Below are 20,994 nucleotides of genomic sequence, written 5' to 3' on the forward strand. Positions count from 1 at the left end.
CACCCCCTTTCCAGCTCCCTGTGCCTGTACAGTTAGCGGGAGGGAGCACCCCCTTTCCAGCTCCCTGTGCCTGTACAGTTAGCGGGAGGGAGCACCCCCCTTCCAGCTCCCTGCGCCTGTACAGTTAGCAGGAGCCAGCACCCCCCTTCCAGCTCCCTGCGCCTGTACAGTTAGCGGGAGGGAGCACCCCCCTTCCAGCTCCCTGCGCCTGTACAGTTAGCGGGAGGGAGCACCCCCCTTCCAGCTCCCTGCGCCTGTACAGTTAGCGGGAGCCAGCACCCCCCTTCCAGCTCCCTGCGCCTGTACAGTTAGCGGGAGGGAGCACCCCCCTTCCAGCTCCCTGCGCCTGTACAGTTAGCGGGAGGGAGCACCCCCTTTCCAGCTCCCTGTGCCTGTACAGTTAGCGGGAGGGAGCACCCCCTTTCCAGCTCCCTGCGCCTGTACAGTTAGCGGGAGCCAGCACCCCCCTTCCAGCTCCCTGCGCCTGTACAGTTAGCGGGAGGGAGCACCCACCTTCCAGCTCCCTGTGCCTGTACAGTTAGCGGGAGGGAGCACCCCCCTTCCAGCTCCCTGCGCCTGTACAGTTAGCGGGAGGGAGCACCCCCTTTCCAGCTCCCTACGCCTGTACAGTTAGCAGGAGCCAGCACCCCCTTTCCAGCTCCCTGCGCCTGTACAGTTAGCAGGAGGGAGCACTCCCCTTCCAGCTCCCTGCGCCTGTACAGTTAGCGGGAGGGAGCACCCCCCTTCCAGCTCCCTGCGCCTGTACAGTTAGCGGGAGGGAGCACCCCCCTTCCAGGTCCCTGCGCCTGTACAGTTAGCAGGAGCCAGCACCCCCCTTCCAGCTCCCTGCGCCTGTACAGTTAGCAGGAGCCAGCACCCCCCTTCCAGCTCCCTGCGCCTGTACAGTTAGCGGGAGGGAGCACCCCCTTTCCAGCTCCCTGCGCCTGTACAGTTAGCGGGAGGGAGCACCCCCCTTCCAGCTCCCTGCGCCTGTACAGTTAGCGGGAGGGAGCACCCCCTTTCCAGCTCCCTGTGCCTGTACAGTTAGCGGGAGGGAGCACCCCCTTTCCAGCTCCCTGTGCCTGTACAGTTAGCGGGAGGGAGCACCCCCCTTCCAGCTCCCTGCGCCTGTACAGTTAGCAGGAGCCAGCACCCCCCTTCCAGCTCCCTGCGCCTGTACAGTTAGCGGGAGGGAGCACCCCCCTTCCAGCTCCCTGCGCCTGTACAGTTAGCGGGAGGGAGCACCCCCCTTCCAGCTCCCTGCGCCTGTACAGTTAGCAGGAGCCAGCACCCCCCTTCCAGCTCCCTGCGCCTGTACAGTTAGCGGGAGGGAGCACCCCCCTTCCAGCTCCCTGCGCCTGTACAGTTAGCGGGAGGGAGCACCCCCTTTCCAGCTCCCTGTGCCTGTACAGTTAGCGGGAGGGAGCACCCCCTTTCCAGCTCCCTGCGCCTGTACAGTTAGCGGGAGCCAGCACCCCCCTTCCAGCTCCCTGCGCCTGTACAGTTAGCGGGAGGGAGCACCCACCTTCCAGCTCCCTGTGCCTGTACAGTTAGCGGGAGGGAGCACCCCCCTTCCAGCTCCCTGCGCCTGTACAGTTAGCGGGAGGGAGCACCCCCTTTCCAGCTCCCTACGCCTGTACAGTTAGCAGGAGCCAGCACCCCCTTTCCAGCTCCCTGCGCCTGTACAGTTAGCGGGAGGGAGCACCCCCCTTCCAGCTCCCTGCGCCTGTACAGTTAGCGGGAGGGAGCACCCCCCTTCCAGCTCCCTGCGCCTGTACAGTTAGCGGGAGCCAGCACCCCCCTTCCAGCTCCCTGCGCCTGTACAGTTAGCGGGAGGGAGCACCCACCTTCCAGCTCCCTGCGCCTGTACAGTTAGCGGGAGGGAGCACCCCCCTTCCAGCTCCCTGCGCCTGTACAGTTAGCGGGAGGGAGCACCCCCTTTCCAGCTCCCTACGCCTGTACAGTTAGCAGGAGCCAGCACCCCCTTTCCAGCTCCCTGCGCCTGTACAGTTAGCAGGAGGGAGCACCCCCCTTCCAGCTCCCTGCGCCTGTACAGTTAGCGGGAGGGAGCACCCCCCTTCCAGCTCCCTGCGCCTGTACAGTTAGCGGGAGGGAGCACCCCCCTTCCAGCTCCCTACGCCTGTACAGTTAGCGGGAGGGAGCACCCCCCTTCCAGCTCCCTACGCCTGTACAGTTAGCGGGAGGGAGCACCCCCTTTCCAGCTCCCTGCGCCTGTACAGTTAGCGGGAGGGAGCACCCCCTTTCCAGCTCCCTGCGCCTGTACAGTTAGCGGGAGGGAGCACCACCCTTCCAGCTCCCTGCGCCTGTACAGTTAGCGGGAGCCAGCACCCCCCTTCCAGCTCCCTGCGCCTGTACAGTTAGCGGGAGGGAGCACCCCCCTTCCAGCTCCCTGCGCCTGTACAGTTAGCGGGAGGGAGCACCCCCCTTCCAGCTCCCTGCGCCTGTACAGTTAGCGGGAGGGAGCACCCCCCTTCCAGCTCCCTGCGCCTGTACAGTTAGCGGGAGGGAGCACCCCCCTTCCAGCTCCCTGCGCCTGTACAGTTAGCGGGAGGGGGCACCCCCCTTCCAGCTCCCTGCGCCTGTACAGTTAGCGGGAGGGGGCACCCCCCTTCCAGCTCCCTGCGCCTGTACAGTTAGCGGGAGGGAGCACCCCCCTTCCAGCTCCCTGCGCCTGTACAGTTAGCGGGAGGGAGCACCCCCCTTCCAGCTCCCTGCGCCTGTACAGTTAGCGGGAGGGAGCACCCCCCTTCCAGCTCCCTGCGCCTGTACAGTTAGCGGGAGGGAGCACCCCCCTTCCAGCTCCCTGCGCCTGTACAGTTAGCGGGAGGGAGCACCCCCCTTCCAGCTCCCTGCGCCTGCCCAGTTAGCGGGAGGGAGCACCCCCCTTCCAGCTCCCTGCGCCTGTACAGTTAGCGGGAGGGAGCACCCCCCTTCCAGCTCCCTGCGCCTGTACAGTTAGCGGGAGGGAGCACCCCCCTTCCAGCTCCCTGCGCCTGTACAGTTAGCGGGAGGGGGCACCCCCCTTCCAGCTCCCTGCGCCTGTACAGTTAGCGGGAGGGGGCACCCCCCTTCCAGCTCCCTGCGCCTGTACAGTTAGCGGGAGGGGGCACCCCCCTTCCAGCTCCCTGCGCCTGTACAGTTAGCGGGAGGGGGCACCCCCCTTCCAGCTCCCTGCGCCTGTACAGTTAGCGGGAGGGAGCACCCCCCTTCCAGCTCCCTGCGCCTGTACAGTTAGCGGGAGGGAGCACCCCCCTTCCAGCTCCCTGCGCCTGTACAGTTAGCGGGAGGGAGCACCCCCCTTCCAGCTCCCTGCGCCTGTACAGTTAGCGGGAGGGAGCACCCCCCTTCCAGCTCCCTGCGCCTGTACAGTTAGCGGGAGGGAGCACCCCCCTTCCAGCTCCCTGCGCCTGCCCAGTTAGCGGGAGGGAGCACCCCCCTTCCAGCTCCCTGCGCCTGTACAGTTAGCGGGAGGGAGCACCCCCCTTCCAGCTCCCTGCGCCTGTACAGTTAGCGGGAGGGAGCACCCCCCTTCCAGGTCCCTGCGCCTGTACAGTTAGCGGGAGGGAGCACCCCCCTTCCAGCTCCCTGCGCCTGTACAGTTAGCGGGAGGGAGCACCCCCCTTCCAGCTCCCTGCGCCTGTACAGTTAGCGGGAGGGAGCACCCCCCTTCCAGCTCCCTGCGCCTGTACAGTTAGCGGGAGGGAGCACCCCCCTTCCAGCTCCCTGCGCCTGTACAGTTAGCGGGAGGGAGCACCCCCCTTCCAGGTCCCTGCGCCTGTACAGTTAGCGGGAGGGAGCACCCCCCTTCCAGGTCCCTGCGCCTGTACAGTTAGCGGGAGGGAGCACCCCCCTTCCAGCTCCCTGCGCCTGTACAGTTAGCGGGAGGGAGCACCCCCCTTCCAGCTCCCTGCGCCTGTACAGTTAGCAGGAGCCAGCACCCCCCTTCCAGCTCCCTGCGCCTGTACAGTTAGCGGGAGGGAGCACCCCCCTTCCAGCTCCCTGCGCCTGTACAGTTAGCGGGAGGGAGCACCCCCCTTCCAGCTCCCTGCGCCTGTACAGTTAGCGGGAGGGAGCACCCCCTTTCCAGCTCCCTGTGCCTGTACAGTTAGCGGGAGGGAGCACCCACCTTCCAGCTCCCTGCGCCTGTACAGTTAGCAGGAGCCAGCACCCCCCTTCCAGCTCCCTGCGCCTGTACAGTTAGCGGGAGGGAGCACCCCCCTTCCAGCTCCCTGCGCCTGTACAGTTAGCGGGAGGGAGCACCCCCCTTCCAGCTACCTACGCCTGTACAGTTAGCGGGAGGGAGCACTCCCCTTCCAGCTCCCTACGCCTGTACAGTTAGCGGGAGGGAGCACCCCCTTTCCAGCTCCCTGTGCCTGTACAGGTAGTGGGAGGGAGCACCCCCCTTCCAGCTCCCTGCGCCTGTACAGTTAGCGGGAGGGAGCACCCCCCTTCCAGCTCCCTGCGCCTGTACAGTTAGCAGGAGCCAGCACCCCCCTTCCAGCTCCCTGCGCCTGTACAGTTAGCGGGAGGGAGCACCCCCCTTCCAGCTCCCTGCGCCTGTAAAGTTAGCGGGAGGGAGCACCCCCCTTCCAGCTCCCTGCGCCTGTACAGTTAGCGGGAGGGAGCACCCCCCTTCCAGCTCCCTGCGCCTGTACAGTTAGCGGGAGGGAGCACCCCCCTTCCAGCTCCCTGCGCCTGTACAGTTAGCGGAGGGAGCACCCCCCTTCCAGCTCCCTGCGCCTGCACAGTTAGCGGGAGGAGGCACCCCCCTTCCAGCTCCCTGCGCCTGTACAGTTAGCGGGAGGAGGCACCCCCCTTCCAGCTCCCTGCGCCTGCACAGTTAGCGGGAGGAGGCACCCCCCTTCCAGCTCCCTGCGCCTGTACAGTTAGCGGGAGGGAGCACATCTTGTCATCACAATCCCTGGTTACTGTTTTGACTTCAGATCCCCAATTACCTGATAAGCAGATAGTTAAGAGGAGGTGGGAGATAGGGAGATGTAACAGGGACAACCCTGAGGGTTGGGGAGGGGCAAAGGTCTCCTAAATTGACATCCAAACTGGTGTCAAAGTGTGAGGGAAACCTAGAAATGATCAGCAGATAAGAACCTCTTGGCCGACCCAGTCTGCTTGTTTTCCTACCTGCCATGAAGCTTCAGACCCTGCTTAACGCCTGTAATACAGCGCGCGCGTCAATTAGAATTGGCTGTGTTAGCCAGACTTTCCTATACTAGGGACGCGCGCACGGCCATGAGCGGTGACGCGGACCAATCACAGCGCGGCCCAACTGTGACGTCAGTCACGCCCCCTAAGCACGCGCGTCTCCGCTTGCAGCCAACAAACGAAAGGTGCACGCGCAACGCCGGTTGCGCGCAGCAGCAACAACTATAAAACAAGCCTAATCCCCACATTTAGGACCCCCTGGGGTCTACTCCAATTCCTTTGCAGTGTTACCCATTCCTACGTCTGCTGGAAGGCTGCTCCCACCTAGCTTATGTTATAGTGTCCTGGAACAGGAATATCTATCCCTGCTCCCTTTGTCCCCCCCCCCCCCTTTCTTGCAGCTCTGCCTCGTTCAGGGTGCCAGCTGAGGACTCAGAGGGAGGGCGTGAGGGAGGCAGTGCTGCAGTTTGCTGGGCGACATGTGATTATCCCCCAGCAGCAGACTTTTCAGCGTTGGGGAGGGGGCGGGGTTACACACGGCAGGGTAAGTATCCAAGCTGCAGTCATGAAATCATTCTGAAGAATGATTTCATTGGCTGCCTTGGTCCCTGTGACGCTGCTGCAGCTCCAAAAAACGAAATTTTCGTTTACTGAAGCTGTCGTCAGCGGCAACTCCTGGCTTCGGAGGCAGGGCAGTTGCTACCCTGACAACAAGTATTCAAATTGAATACTTTGTTTCTCACTGCAGCAAGCACGTCAGCACGCCCTCCCTCCGAAGCCAGCACCCTGAACGAGGCCTATTTGGATGAAGCTTTCCCTGCAGCTTCACTCCTAGTGCAGATGGGAATGGATACATTTATGATACTTTTCTCTCTCCAGTCTGCTAGACCCTGGTTGCACTGGCAACATCTCTACTCCTCCAAGTTAATGGACTTTTCCATTCTCCCCTGTCTGTTTTCGCAGGTAGTTTAGCCCTGACCCTATTGCTGTGTTACAACCATTACACACTTCCTTTTCCTTCCTGACCTGGCTGAGTGAGTACTCCTATGCTACACACCTCTTGGCAAGGCCATTTCCTTTTTACTTGCCTCTGATTATAAAGCACCCACACAGAGAAGCACTCTCACCACACCATACCATCCACAAGTGCCTGTATATGATTGATGCTTTCCCAATAAAGTGAAGAAAATATAGCAGGACTTGGTGTGCTCAGAACTAGTTATAGTTAGCAGATTCGGTCTCACACAGAGAATTAGTTAAAAGCAGTGGTTTTCAGCCTTTTTTCTCTCGGGCTACCCCTAATCTCAGTTGCTGAGGCACCCCGACAACAGGACAGTCAGTCACAGAAGACACAGGACAGAGACATACCGTTACGGGAGACAGACGGGGGCAGAGACACACTCACACACACAGAGACACACAGAGTTAACCCTTCTCAAATTGTTTCTCCAGTTCTCTGCAAAAGCAGAACTCTAACTGGATATCCGATGTCTAACCGATATCTAGCTTAATAAGTTCCCTGACATTAGAGCCTGCACAGCACAGCCCTGCAACAGTCAGCACAACGTCCCCACCTTAAACAAACACACACTCCTCACTGCTCCGGGGATCAACTTTCACTCCTGCTATTGATTTGGCTGGTAAATGCTCCCAGAAAGTTATTGATGGCGCAGTCTTAATGTGCAATATATCAGAAAGGCCGGCGACACATAGCGAAGCAGAGAGGAGACTGGGAGTGGTGATGAAGTGAAAGCACTTGGATACGTAACATCTTCACTGCCATCTTGGACATGGTAAAGATGAGGGGGTTATGACTATAAACCAAAGAGCATACATACATCCCATTTTCCATGCTTCCTTCCTTTCAGAGGACCCGTGTCCCACCTTGGTATAAATGGAGTTCCTAATAAAGAAAGCATTAGTGGGACACATTAACCCCGCTGTCCGTTTATTAATGATGTCACAGCTCATCGCCATGGCGACGCAGCTAATCCGAGAGAAAATAGGTTTCAGGACAGAGTGCATATTAAACTTGAACAAGCATTTTCAGATCTATACATAGCAGAGGTACAGTGCGGCAGCCTCCCCCTCACACACACTACTACACCAAGACATGCATACATAGCACAGGTACAGTGCGGCACCCTCCCCCTCACACTCCTACACCATGACATGCATACACAGCACAGGTACAGGGCAACACTCCCCCTCACACACTCACTGCTACACCATGACATGCATACATAGCACAGGTACAGGGCAACACTCCCCCTCACACACTCACTCACTGCTACACCATGACATGCATACATAGCACAGGTACAGGGCAACACTCCCCCTCACACACACACTACTACACCATGACATGCATACATAGCACAGGTACAGGGCAACACTCCCCCTCACACACTCACTGCTACACCATGACATGCATACATAGCACAGGTACAGGGCAACACTCCCACTCACACACTCACTCACTGCTACACCATGACATGCATACATAGCACAGGTACAGGGCAACACTCCCCCTCACACACACACTACTACACCATGACATGCATACATAGCACAGGTACAGGGCAACACTCCCCCTCACACACTCACTGCTACACCATGACATGCATACATAGCACAGGTACAGTGCGGCAGCCTCCCCCTCACACACACAACTACACCATGACATGCATACATAGCACAGGTACAGTGCGGCAGCCTCCCCCTCACACACACTCCTACACCATGACATGCATACATAGCACAGGTACAGTGCGGCAGCCTCCCCCTCACACACACTACTACACCATGACATGCATACATAGCACAGGTACAGTGCGGCAGCCTGACCCTCACACACACTACTACACCAAGACATGCATACATAGCACAGGTACAGTGCGGCAGCCTCCCCCTCACACACACACACTACTACACCATGACATGCATAAATAGCACAGGTACAGTGCGGCAGCCTCCCCCTCACACACACTAATACACCAAGACATGCATACATAGCACAGGTACAGTGCGGCAGCCTGACCCTCACACACACACACACACTACTACACCATGACATGCATACATAGCACAGGTACAGTGCGGCACCCTCCCCCTCACACACACTACTACACCAAGACATGCATACATAGCACAGGTAGTGCGGCACCCTCCCCCTCACACTGCTACACCATGACATGCATACATAGCACAGGTACAGTGCGGCACCCTCCCCCTCACACACACTACTACACCAAGACATGCATACATAGCACAGGTAGTGCGGCACCCTCCCCCTCACATTGCTACACCAAGACATGCATACATAGCACAGGTACAGTGCGGCACCCTCCCCCTCACACCGCTACACCATGACATGCATACATAGCACAGGTACAGGGCAACACTCCCCCTCACACACTCACTGCTACACCATGACATGCATACATAGCACAGGTACAGGGCAACACTCCCCCTCACACACTCACTCACTCACTGCTACACCATGACATGCATACATAGCACAGGTACAGGGCAACACTCCCCCTCACACACTCACTAGCTACACCATGACATGCATACATAGCACAAGTACAGTGCGGCAGCCTCCCCCTCACACACATTGCTACACCAAGACATGCATACACAGCACAGGTACAGTGCGGCACCCTCCCCCTCACACTGCTACACCATGACATGCATACATAGCACAGGTACAGTGCGGCAGCCTGACCCACACACACACACACACACTACTACACCATGACATGCATACATAGCACAGGTACACTACTACACCATGACATGCATACATAGCACAGGTACAGTGCGGCAGCCTCCCCCTCACACACACACTACTACACCATGACATGCATACATAGCACAGGTACAGTGCGGCAGCCTGACCCTCACACACACACTACTACACCATGACATACATACATAGCACAGGTACAGTGCGGCAGCCTCCCCCTCACACACACACACACTACTACACCATGACATGCATACATAGCACAGGTACAGTGCGGCAGCCTGACCCTCACACACACACTACTACACCATGACATGCATACATAGCACAGGTACAGTGCGGCAGCCTCCCCCTCACACACACACTACTACACCATGACATGCATACATAGCACAGGTACAGTGCGGCAGCCTGACCCTCACACACACACACACTACTACACCATGACATGCATACATAGCACAGGTACAGTGCGGCAGCCTCCCCCTCACACACACACTACTACACCATGACATGCATACATAGCACAGGTACAGTGCGGCAGCCTGACCCTCACACACACACACTACTACACCATGACATGCATACATAGCACAGGTACAGTGCGGCAGCCTCCCCCTCACACACACACTACTACACCATGACATGCATACATAGCACAGGTACAGTGCGGCAGCCTGACCCTCACACACACACTACTACACCATGACATGCATACATAGCACAGGTACAGTGCGGCAGCCTGACCCTCCCACACCATGACATTTATATACACAGCACAGCTGCATTTTAGGCAGCAGCAGTGCTAGCCTCCCCCTTACCGCTACACTATGAAATGTATACACAGCACACATAAAGCAAGGGAAGCGGCACTGCCAGCACGTCTACACCAAGACATGTATACACAGCACAGGTAGAGCGGCACTGCCAGCACGTCTACACCAAGACATGTATACACAGCACAGGTAGAGCGGCACTACCAGCCTCCCTCTCACACACTGCTACACAATTATATGTATACACAGCACAGATACAGCGCAGACAGCAGGAGTGCCAACCTCACACTCACTAATTCACCATGATGTGCATACACAGCTACAATGCAATGCTTTGCTGGCCCTTCTAGCAGTGAAGAACTGAATACGTTGCAGGCTATAAAAAAGGAAGATGAAAAGCTCATTAAAAGATACTTCATTAGTCATCCATGGTGATCACACCGACTTTACAGCCACCACCTGTCCACTGTCACACGCAGAATAATCTTGCCATGATTGGTGGCTGCAGGATGTGAAATCCACATCTGGTTTTGCTGTTCTGCAATAAGAGACCTTATATCCTGCACAGTGGGCCACAGGAAGATCTGAATCAAAGCCCCCTCATCCCCCACTCCCGATCTTCACAGCAGCTGCCTCAGCCGGGGAGCTACATGTGAAGCAAGATTTCTAAATGATTTGCCAGCAGAGTAGCGGGGAAGATTTTATAGAAGTTGTTTGTGTGCTAGACAGAGGGAACTTAATGGGGGTATTGAAATGGAGTAGGTATATATACAGTAGGGTTACTGCACACTTTTAAGTCACCAAGTCACCCTGAAGTGGGAGGAACAGACTCTATGGCCATATAACCCCTGTCATTCTGCAGTGGGATGTCATTCTGCAGTGGGCCATTTGTACCATGGGTCAGTGTCACTGTCACCCTGGTGTGAGAGAGACAGACCATGGGCCCGTTCTGTCTGTCACCTTGTACCTACTCCATCTGCAAAATCTGCATATAACACTCACCCCTCCTCTTCTAAGAAAGTCACGGGTCCAATAACAGAGTCCAGCCAGGCACACAATTATATTTTAACAATGCAAAGTCATTTTATTTCCAGAACAAAATCACAGCAAAGTGTCTTTGTCCCAAACGCTTGCTTATAAAGCAACCACTAATTCTGGGTCAAAGCCGCAGGAAACCAGCTACGCCAGGACGAAAGGGGGGACGGGGGACGGGGGGAGAGAAACATCTCATCCAAATTTATCATCCAGTCCCTAAAGGGTGTCACTTGGATGAGGCAATCGGGGTGACAGACTAACAGTGCATGATACAGGAAGACATTAACCCGCCCTATATTTAGATTGTACGTTCACAAATTCTGCATGTATAAAATATACACACACACACATTTTATATAACGATTAGGATCTTCAAAGCATTTGATTGCCATGAGAAATACACCCGTGTATGTGTGTGCATACATATGTATACATACACAAATTAAGAGACCAGCCCTAGTTTTAAACAAACTATACATATAAAAACATATACATACACATATTGTAAAAAATCTTTCATAGCATATGGTTTCCATGAAGATGTGTGTGTGTGTGTGTGTCATGTGACACACACACACTGAGAGAGACTCACAAACAGATGCAGATATACTATAATGTCATGTCTTAAAAGGGTTTATACTTGTGTAAACTGTTGGTGCAGAACATGTCAGTATGAGAGACATTGCACGAGGGCTGGAGCATACTCCTTATAGTCTGCTTACATTTGCACCCCATTCACTAACATTTAAGGACTAACCCTCCCTCTTTCCCCAGACTCTGGCTCCCCTGCTTACACTTTGTATTACAGATACATAAATTAACAACGCTTCAAAAAAACAGAAGCTGTACACGTTTCATTTTCCCAAGCAGCTGCCAATGTTTGGCGATAGATAATCGTGATTTTAACTCCTCCGCTGCTGGAGGGCTGCAATCTACATTATGTCTTACTGCAGCTTCAAAGGGGTTAGTGCAGCAGTCCATTTTGAAAGCAAATATCCCTTCCAGCGCACATACAGGCGCCATAACGGACTTACAAATTCACTTATTTTACTTCAGGCAGAACATTTGGTAGTGGGATTTCAAACCATCGGAAAGGCGCGGACACAAAAAAAATCGGCCAATGGCAAATATGCTTGGGCCACATGCTGCCTTCTGATTGGTTACTCCCTTCCCACCCCCTCGTAATCAAAGGAATTGGTGCACTCCATGAATTCCCCTCTTTTTTGAATGGTTTCCTCCTGGAAGAGAGGTTTTCTTTAAGCGATTCTCCCCTCAATGAGATGGACTGATGCCTTAAACAGCACGGCGTGAATCCACAGGACTTAAAGCTATACATTCTTGCCAAAATTAAAAAAATATGTACAAAAGAATCAAGAATCAAACATTGGTCGGCAGTAACCTAACCCCTTCCCACTCAGAAAAGACAGCAGTCCTATCCAGCCGGGAAGGGGTTAAATCACGAGAAACACATTTTTCCCCCCGAGGTAGCCGGAGATTGGGAAGAGGTACAGATTGCTATTTTGAAGTTGTTTTCAGTGATGTGTCCGGGAGTAGGGATGAGGCCGCAAGTTCTGCCGAGCCCAACTTCGCGGCGGTGACCCGTGAGCCGATAAAAACCCGCAGGTCCACTTTCCTGAGAACCTCGCGCACATTCGCCCCGGCACATCTTCTGCGCTCCAGAAGTACTGAGGCAAAAGGTCGCCTCATAACAATGTAAAGAGAAAAGCAGCCGGCGTACATTTTCAGAGTTATAACTCTGCCGTGATCACTGGAATCGCTGCAACATTAACGCCTTTGTCATGGCCTCCTAACTACAGCAGTGCCTGTTGAATTTGCCATTTAAATCTGCAATGTCATCAAAATCTCCCGTTGGATTCTGCCCATATTGCAGAAGGTGGTTCAGCGGTCCGCTCCCTGCATTATTAGACTAGGCCGTACATTTGTATTACGTCTTTTGTCCACTGCAGTATCTCCGGCCTGAGAATTTCCTGGTTATTTTTTGCTGAATCATTCTGTGTGATTAATCACCTCCCTGCGGGAATAACGTTTCACTTTCAGTCGCATTTTCCTTTACGGCAATAGGTTTGCGGTATAAGAAAAGTGGATTAGCACTTGCCTTATATTCTAGTCCTGCGCTCCGCGCGATGCACAGTGGGTAATGACGTGACGCGGTTTCTCATGCCTGCAGAGCCTTCATACGCACACGTACTTTTTCCACCAGCCTTTGGAGAGGGTCTTCATTTTGCTGGCGGTGGCGGCCATTTTCCGATCCCGCTGGCCCCTGAGCTCGGCGTAGCGAAGCCCCGAGAGGATAGCCGTGTCAAACACCTCCTTGAGGTTCTTCTGCGTCAGGGAGGAGCATTCCACGTAAGCCACGGCCCCGATCTTTTCTGCCAAGGCGCTAGCGGACGACGCAGGCACGGGCTTCTCCCGATACCTCGCCAGCTGTATGAGGACCTTAACATCTTCACGGAGGTCACACTGGGTGCCCACCAGGACAAGGGGTGTGCTGGGGCAGTGCTGGCGGATCTCGGAGATCCACTTTTCGGACACATTCTGGAAGGAGGAGGGGCTGACGACGCTGAAGCACAGGATAAGCACGTCTGCCTTGGGGTAGCAAAAGTGACGTAACTTGTCAAACTCGTCCTGGTAAAGAGAGGAGGCACAGAGGGGGGTTAGAGGCCTTGCAGTTTCGTGCAGATAAGTTGTACGGTGGTTTAGGGTGCAAATACACAGCGTATTTCCACTGCAGTGACACAAACAGAAAGGAGCTAATGGTCACCCAGTGTGGTTCTCTCACTGCAAGGGGAGCAAATACACAGCGTATTTCCACTGCAGTGACACAAACAGAAAGGAGCTAATGGTCACCCAGTGTGGTTCTCTCACTGCAAGGGGACAGTGACAGACAGAAGGGAGGGATAGAACATAGTCTCACTAAATACAAATACAACTTGTTGTGCATTTGCATGTCTCATACAGGTCTGCAACCCCGTCTTTCCCTCTGAGCAAACAGGGCCTTTACTGCAGCTAGGGATTCTGGGTAATGACATACAAATGAGCACAGTGTGTCACTCTTCACTTCTTATTCATTTTATTATGGATCCCTATAAGCTTGTGCCTGCCATATTACACAGCTTTCCAGCACAGCCTGGGTTAAAGAAGTGCACAGTCAGTAACCCTGCTCACAGACAGCTGTTTCAACCTTTTGTGTCTCATCAGTGCAAAGTTGCAGGGCTATGCACCGGGAAGCTGGTACGTGGGTATAACCAGATATTAATAAAGTTATGGTGGGTACCAAAAGTGGCAAAACCCTCCACCGTATGGTGTACAGCAAATAGAAATACTACAGGGTCTGCAGCCCTGCCCTTCCCCATTATCTCTTAGCAAACTGTGCTTCCACTGCAGCCAGGGTCGGCGACGGGGCGTGGGGAGCCGGGACAAGTGTCCCAGGCCTGGTGTCAGCGGGGTGGCTCGGCCGACCGGTGCTGGAAGTTGGGCCTGGCCAGAGGGCAGGCCCAACTACTATGTCCGGCTGCCGGGCCTCTGTTGCCGTTGGGCCCTGACTCCCCAGCTGTGGGCCCCCCTCGCTCTCATGCGATCTCTGACAAAGGTGCGCGTCAGGTCTCACTCTGAATCTGGACCCAGCTCCCGGTGTCAGAGAGAGGCCCTGCGTGGGACAGTAAGGGAGGCCCACAGCTGGGGCGCAGCGGCCTGAGACCATCCCCAAAGTAAGGGTGTTTTGTATGTATTGTGTGGGGGGAATGGTGTGTGGCCAGTGGGGGGAGCGAGAAGGGAATAAGTGTGAGGAGGGGGAATTGAGGGAGCGGGGGTGGGGGGTAATTGATGAGGGGGGTGGGAGAGTGAGAGGAGAGAGGGGGTGTAAGAGAGAGGGGTAGGGCAGGGAGTGAGGATGAGAGGGGGTAAGAGTGAAACGTGGGGGGGAGGGGGAAGAGAACTAATGGGGAGAGGGGGAAAGACTGCCGACATGGGGGGGCGGGCGAAACTCTAGTCCCGGCCCCGGGAAATCTGTTGGCGGCCTTGTCCACTGCAGCCAGGGATTCTGGGTAATGACGTGCAAATGAGCACAGTGTGTCACTTCACTTCTTATCCATTTTATCATGGAAGAGACAGAAGGGAGCTACAACCCACAGAGTCTGTCCCTCACAGCGCAAGGTAACACAGGTTACACTGCACTAAGGCAGGGACCTGTAACATGGCAGCAGGAACACCTGCAGCTCTCACAGCGCACAGGTAACACAGGTTACACTGCACTAAGGCAGGGACCTGTAACATGGCAACAGGAACACCTGCAGCTCTCACAGTGCACAGGTAACACAGGTTACACTGCACTAAGGCAGGGACCTGTAACATGGCAACAGGAACACCTGCAGCTCTCACAGTGCACAGGTAACACAGGTTACACTGCACTAAGGCAGGGACCTGTAACATGGCAGCAGGAACACCTGCAGCTCTCACAGCGCACGGGTAACACAGGTTACACTGCACTAAGGCAGGGACCTGTAACATGGCAGCAGGAACACCTGCAGCTCTCACAGCGCACAGGTAACACAGGTTACACTGCACTAAGGCAGGGACCTGTAACATGGCAGCAGGAACACCTGCAGCTCTCACAGGGCACAGGTAACACAGGTTACACTGCACTAAGGCAGGGACCTGTAACATGGCAGCAGGAACACCTGCAGCTCTCACAGCGCACAGGTAACACAGGTTACACTGCACTAAGGCAGGGACCTGTAACATGGCAGCAGGAACACCTGCAGCTCTCACAGCGCACAGGTAACACAGGTTACACTGCACTAAGGCAGGGACCTGTAACATGGCAGCAGGAACACCTGCAGCTCTCACAGCGCACAGGTAACACAGGTTACACTGCACTAAGGCAGGGACCTGTAACATGGCAGCAGGAACACCTGCAGCTCTCACAGCGCACAGGTAACACAGGTTACACTGCACTAAGGCAGGGACCTGTAACATGGCAACAGGAACACCTGCAGCTCTCACAGCGCACAGGTAACACAGGTTACACTGCACTGAGGCAGGGACCTGTAACATGGCAGCAGGAACACCTGCAGCTCTCACAGCGCACAGGTAACACAGGTTACACTGCACTAAGGCAGGGACCTGTAACATGGCAGCAGGAACACCTGCAGCTCTCACAGCGCACAGGTAACACAGGTTACACTGCACTAAGGCAGGGACCTGTAACATGGCAGCAGGAACACCTGCAGCTCTCACAGCGCACAGGTAACACAGGTTACACTGCACTAAGGCAGGGACCTGTAACATGGCAGCAGGAACACCTGCAGCTCTCACAGTGCACAGGTAACACAGGTTACACTGCACTGAGGCAGGGACCTGTAACATGGCAGCAGGAACACCTGCAGCTCTCACAGCGCACAGGTAACACAGGTTACACTGCACTAAGGCAGGGACCTGTAACATGGCAACAGGAACACCTGCAGCTCTCACAGTGCACAGGTAACACAGGTTACACTGCACTAAGGCAGGGACCTGTAACATGGCAGCAGGAACACCTGCAGCTCTCACAGTGCACAGGTAACACAGGTTACACTGCACTAAGGCAGGGACCTGTAACATGGCAGCAGGAACACCTGCAGCTCTCACAGCGCACAGGTAACACAGGTTACACTGCACTAAGGCAGGGACCTGTAACATGGCAGCAGGAACACCTGCAGCTCTCACAGCGCACAGGTAACACAGGTTACACTGCACTAAGGCAGGGACCTGTAACATGGCAGCAGGAACACCTGCAGCTCTCACAGCGCACAGGTAACACAGGTTACACTGCACTAAGGCAGGGACCTGTAACATGGCAGCAGGAACACCTGCAGCTCTCACAGCGCACAGGTAACACAGGTTACACTGCACTAAGACAGGGACCTGTAACATGGCAGCAGGAACACCTGCAGCTCTCACAGTGCACAGGTAACACAGGTTACACTGCACTAAGGCAGGGACCTGTAACATGGCAGCAGGAACACCTGCAGCTCTCACAGCGCACAGGTAACACAGGTTACACTGCACTAAGGCAGGGACCTGTAACATGGCAGCAGGAACACCTGCAGCTCTCACAGTGCACAGGTAACACAGGTTACACTGCACTAAGGCAGGGACCTGTAACATGGCAGCAGGAACACCTGCAGCTCTCACAGTGCACAGGTAACAGGGAAGAAGAGTTTATTAAGAAGGGTTTTATAACACGCGGGAGCCTATGGGGATCTGAGCCCCAAGGATACGGCGTGTTATGTGACTGCAGAGATCAGCGTTGTACATACCTGTCCTGCTGTGTCACACAGCTGCAACTTCACTGGTATGTTTCCAACCTGCACCAACGCTGCAAAGGAAAGGATGGCAAAGGGTTAACTTCATGATAGATACATAGATAGATACATAGATAGATAGAGACACATTTTAACAGATTTGCTAGGCAAAGCAGTGAATTTACACGTTAACCCTTTAGTTGCTAGGATTAGCACAGTGGTAATGTCACTGCCTTTGAAGTGGGTGAACCCAGATTAAATCCCAGTGTCAGCTCCTTCTTGTGACCTTGAGAGCAAATCACTTTATCTGCCTGTGCCTCGTGTACCAAAGTTAGATCATGTCATCTCTACAGGGCCAGGGACTGTGTGTCTGCAAAATGATATGTAGAGCGCTGTTATACACTGTCAGCGCTATATAGGAGGGAAACAAATAGTACTATGACTAAGGGGAAAAAATTATTTTTATATGATATTGGTATATTCATGTTGTGAACTATATTTAAAAACAGTATTTTGACATAAGTGGACATTGAAAACCTACATTACTACGAGATATTAAAAACAGGGCATATATTACATATCTTGTTTGTTTTTAATAAGTCTCCCTGCTGCAAAACCCGGACCAGAACTACAGTAGATCTATGAATTTTCTTTGGGATCAATCTGATGATGTTAATGGGGTGCAATTGGGAGAGTTTCTGAGGAAGGGAAAACGTGATCAGAACTGTAGTGGAGTGAAAATAGTAGATGGGGTTTGCAAAGGAATGTATACAAATCACCTATGGGCTAGGAATGTATACAAATCACCTATGGGCTGATACACTGTATGTTGCAGACAAAATATAGGATTGTGAATTTGTGTATAATTTATCAAAAAAGCAGGTACATCTCAATGGAGCCTTTATCCAGACTCTTAAAAAAGGCTCCATTGGGAAGCCGAAATATTGAGCTAGTAAAGACATTTATTGCACTATTTGGTGTGCCTGTTTTTTTTTTTTTTACACCTCTACATAGTACAGTTAGTACGTTTGCAGAAGCACCCACTCCAAGCTTTTAGATTATTACGGTTATTGTATGCCCTGAATTATATATACACATATACACAATGTGTGCGTGTGTGTGTGCGTGTGTGTCTGTACCGTGTTAGCGAGCTTAATAATCAAAAACAAATACTCTATACCGTTCTGTGGCTAAAAAAATGCTCAAATAAAAGCATTTCATTAGCCACAGAACAGTATTGAGTATTTGATGGATTGATATAGATATATATATATAATTTAAAGGTGTACGTCTTACGCTGCGTCCCCACTAGCGCTGAGCGGGCAGTGCTTGGCGAGGTGACTTGAGATATATATATATATATATATATGCAAGTCCCCGCTCACGCGATGCGCGCGTATGTGCGGGCACACGCTCATTGGCGCTCGAGTAAACAATTTTTTTAAAGTTTCTAGCGCGCTCAGCTTCCCCTGCAGCGTCCCCCCCGCCCCCCTTGAGCGTTTGCGAAAATTTTAAGGACAGCCCGGCGCTCATGCGGCTCTCCAAGCATGAGCGCGTTCAGCGCCCGCGGGGACAAAGCCTTAAGGAGGTAAAGGGACAATGATGCTTAAAAGAATCAGACATGAGCTGTGTAGTTTGATACCAGAATCAGTTAACCCCTTCATTCAGTTAACAAAAATGAGTGTGTGAAAAGGTTAACCCACAAAAGTGTGTGCATTTGTTCTATACGGGGACATTGTTTCAGTGACAAGCAACCCTATGTTACATGGATAGATTTCCACATATAGACATTGGCAGCAGATAAATACCTATTTTCCTACCCCGTCTGCCCCTGGTCCTACTTGTTGACCACACACTTAATTAGATCCTCATATTTAGGATCCATTTGCCCAGCAGCGTTGAATCTCTTTACTGTACTACCCTCCACCACAGGGGTGGGCAACTCCCCAGTCCTCAAGGGCCACCAAAATGTCAGATTTTATGGATATCCCTGCTTCAGCACAGGTGGCTCAATCAGTCTGAAGCAGGGATATCCTGGAAGCAGGCTGACGCAGCTCTAATCCTGTGTCCTACGCGCAAAGGTTTAACATAGGGGGGAAAGTTCCAAGCCCCACAAGGCAGGCAGGCGGCCGACCCGGGCCGGCGGGCTTGTGACACCTTGTATTGTACGTCTTTCTTTATATAGCGCCATTAATGTACATAGCGCTTCACAGCAGTAATACGCGACAATCGTATAAATAACACCTTCATATAGGATGTATTTATGGGGTGCATCTTGCTCCGGAAGGCAGCCCTAACATTTAAATTCCTACCCTTAGGTGCATTGGGCACACAGCCCCACCACCACCACCCTGAGCTTGCCCCTTATATATGATTGGTACCTACCTGAGAAGTCATCGAAGGCGGTGGGGATGTAGCGGGTGGGGTACCCGTTGGTGCTATAACTGACCAGGAGACTGGTCTTGCCTACTGCCCCGTCCCCCAGCAGCACACACTTCAGGCTCCTCTCCTGGGGGCTGGGAGGGGGCACAGGCTTTGGTTGGTGGGGTGGCACAGGAGGTGCAAAGTGAGATGTGTAATCCATGCCCATCAGCTCCTGGGGTGGCATTGCTCCTCTCCGTGTCCCCTTCCAGCACAGGGGTACGTGTGAGCAGATCAGACCTGGGTGAGTGGGTCAATGTGATTGGGATCCAAGAGGTGTGTAAGGCGGGGGGCAGGGGGGCAGGGGGCTAGGGACTGAATGTAGCCTCTGTCCTCTGCTCCAGCCCTAAGGACACAGCCAGGTGAACTTTACACTGAACTGATTTCCTGCTTCTGCAAAGAGGGATCACTTTTTTAAATCCCCTTACCAGCTCCTCCTCTGCATAAGGCACTCCCCCCCTCCTTTTCCTCTGAACCAGCCAGGCAGCCGGGTTGGGATATGGGGGGAGGAAATAGAAGGGAGGGGGGAGATTGGATTTGAACAGCAGGGGGACCCCTTGCAACCCTCCCTCCCTCTCCCTCCCCCACCCACTCCACACAAAGCAGGGAGAATAGCTGGATACTTTAGTATGCACTAATCCTGCTGTGTCATTTTAATTATGTTTAATTATATGTAACACTTAAAGGACTTTTTGTGTTAAATTCTATTTGATGGGGGGGGGGGGGGGGGGGGGGAGCTACGTGCAAAAATAGGGAGCTGCCAAACAACAAAACTTTCCAGAAGTGATTGCAGGGCAAGATTTTGAGGTCAAGAGATCGCCTTGTTGTGTTTGTGGAATATTATTAATGTGTGTGCCCAGTATGAGCAATCCTGCCAGGACTTCATCTTACATTAAAACTAGCCTTACAATGCAGGTAGAGGAGCAGTAATGACAAAATTAACTACTGGGGGAAGGAACCCTTGTCCACAGAGCTTGCAATCCAATAGACAGAGAGATTCAGGTAAAATGCAGATAGAGGAGCAGCAGTTAGACAGGGAAATATTGGGAGAAAGGAATCCTGCCCCACAGAGCTTGTGATCTGATATACACAGTGATACAGATTCAATATAGGGAGAGGAGCAGCAGGTAGGAAAGAGACTATTGGGAGAAGGGAATCCTGCCCCACAGATCTTACACTGTCATATACAAAGGGGTACAGATGTAATACAGGGAGAAAAGGAAACACTGGGAAAGGGGAATCCTGAACAACAGAGCTTACAATCTAATATACAGAGTGATTTAGATACAATACAGTGCGAATACAAAGCAAATATAAAAGTAAACAGAATCCTGCCCCCAGAGCTGACAATCTAAATGATATGGTACTGGTATGACACAGAGATGCACAGAGGGGTCCAGAAGAAGGGCAGTGTTTGTATAAGGAGCCTTTGGTTGTGTGTAACTGGGTAACTGGAGTCGCTGCTGCATAGGTTAGCAAGCCCTCGCTTGCTCAGCACACAGCCAGATCAGGACTTGCAGCACCCGCT

The 20,994-nt window shown here is 53.5% G+C and overlaps 1 protein-coding gene across 1 annotated transcript; it reads right to left on the reverse strand.

Annotated features, from left to right (window-relative positions):
• Positions 1 to 10,766: 10,766 nt before the first annotated feature.
• LOC142498682 (rho-related GTP-binding protein RhoU-like) lies at positions 10,767 to 19,864 on the reverse strand. Its single transcript, XM_075606949.1, has 3 exons — positions 19,431 to 19,864; positions 17,061 to 17,119; positions 10,767 to 13,389 (listed from the first exon to the last, which is right to left on the reverse strand). Exons 1-3 carry the CDS (start codon positions 19,651 to 19,653, stop codon positions 12,937 to 12,939), a joined length of 735 nt encoding a protein of 244 aa, XP_075463064.1. The 5' UTR covers positions 19,654 to 19,864; the 3' UTR covers positions 10,767 to 12,936.
• Positions 19,865 to 20,994: the final 1,130 nt, after the last annotated feature.

Source organism: Ascaphus truei, chromosome 7 (genome assembly GCF_040206685.1).
Source record: "Ascaphus truei isolate aAscTru1 chromosome 7, aAscTru1.hap1, whole genome shotgun sequence".
Lineage (NCBI taxonomy): Eukaryota > Metazoa > Chordata > Amphibia > Anura > Ascaphidae > Ascaphus > Ascaphus truei.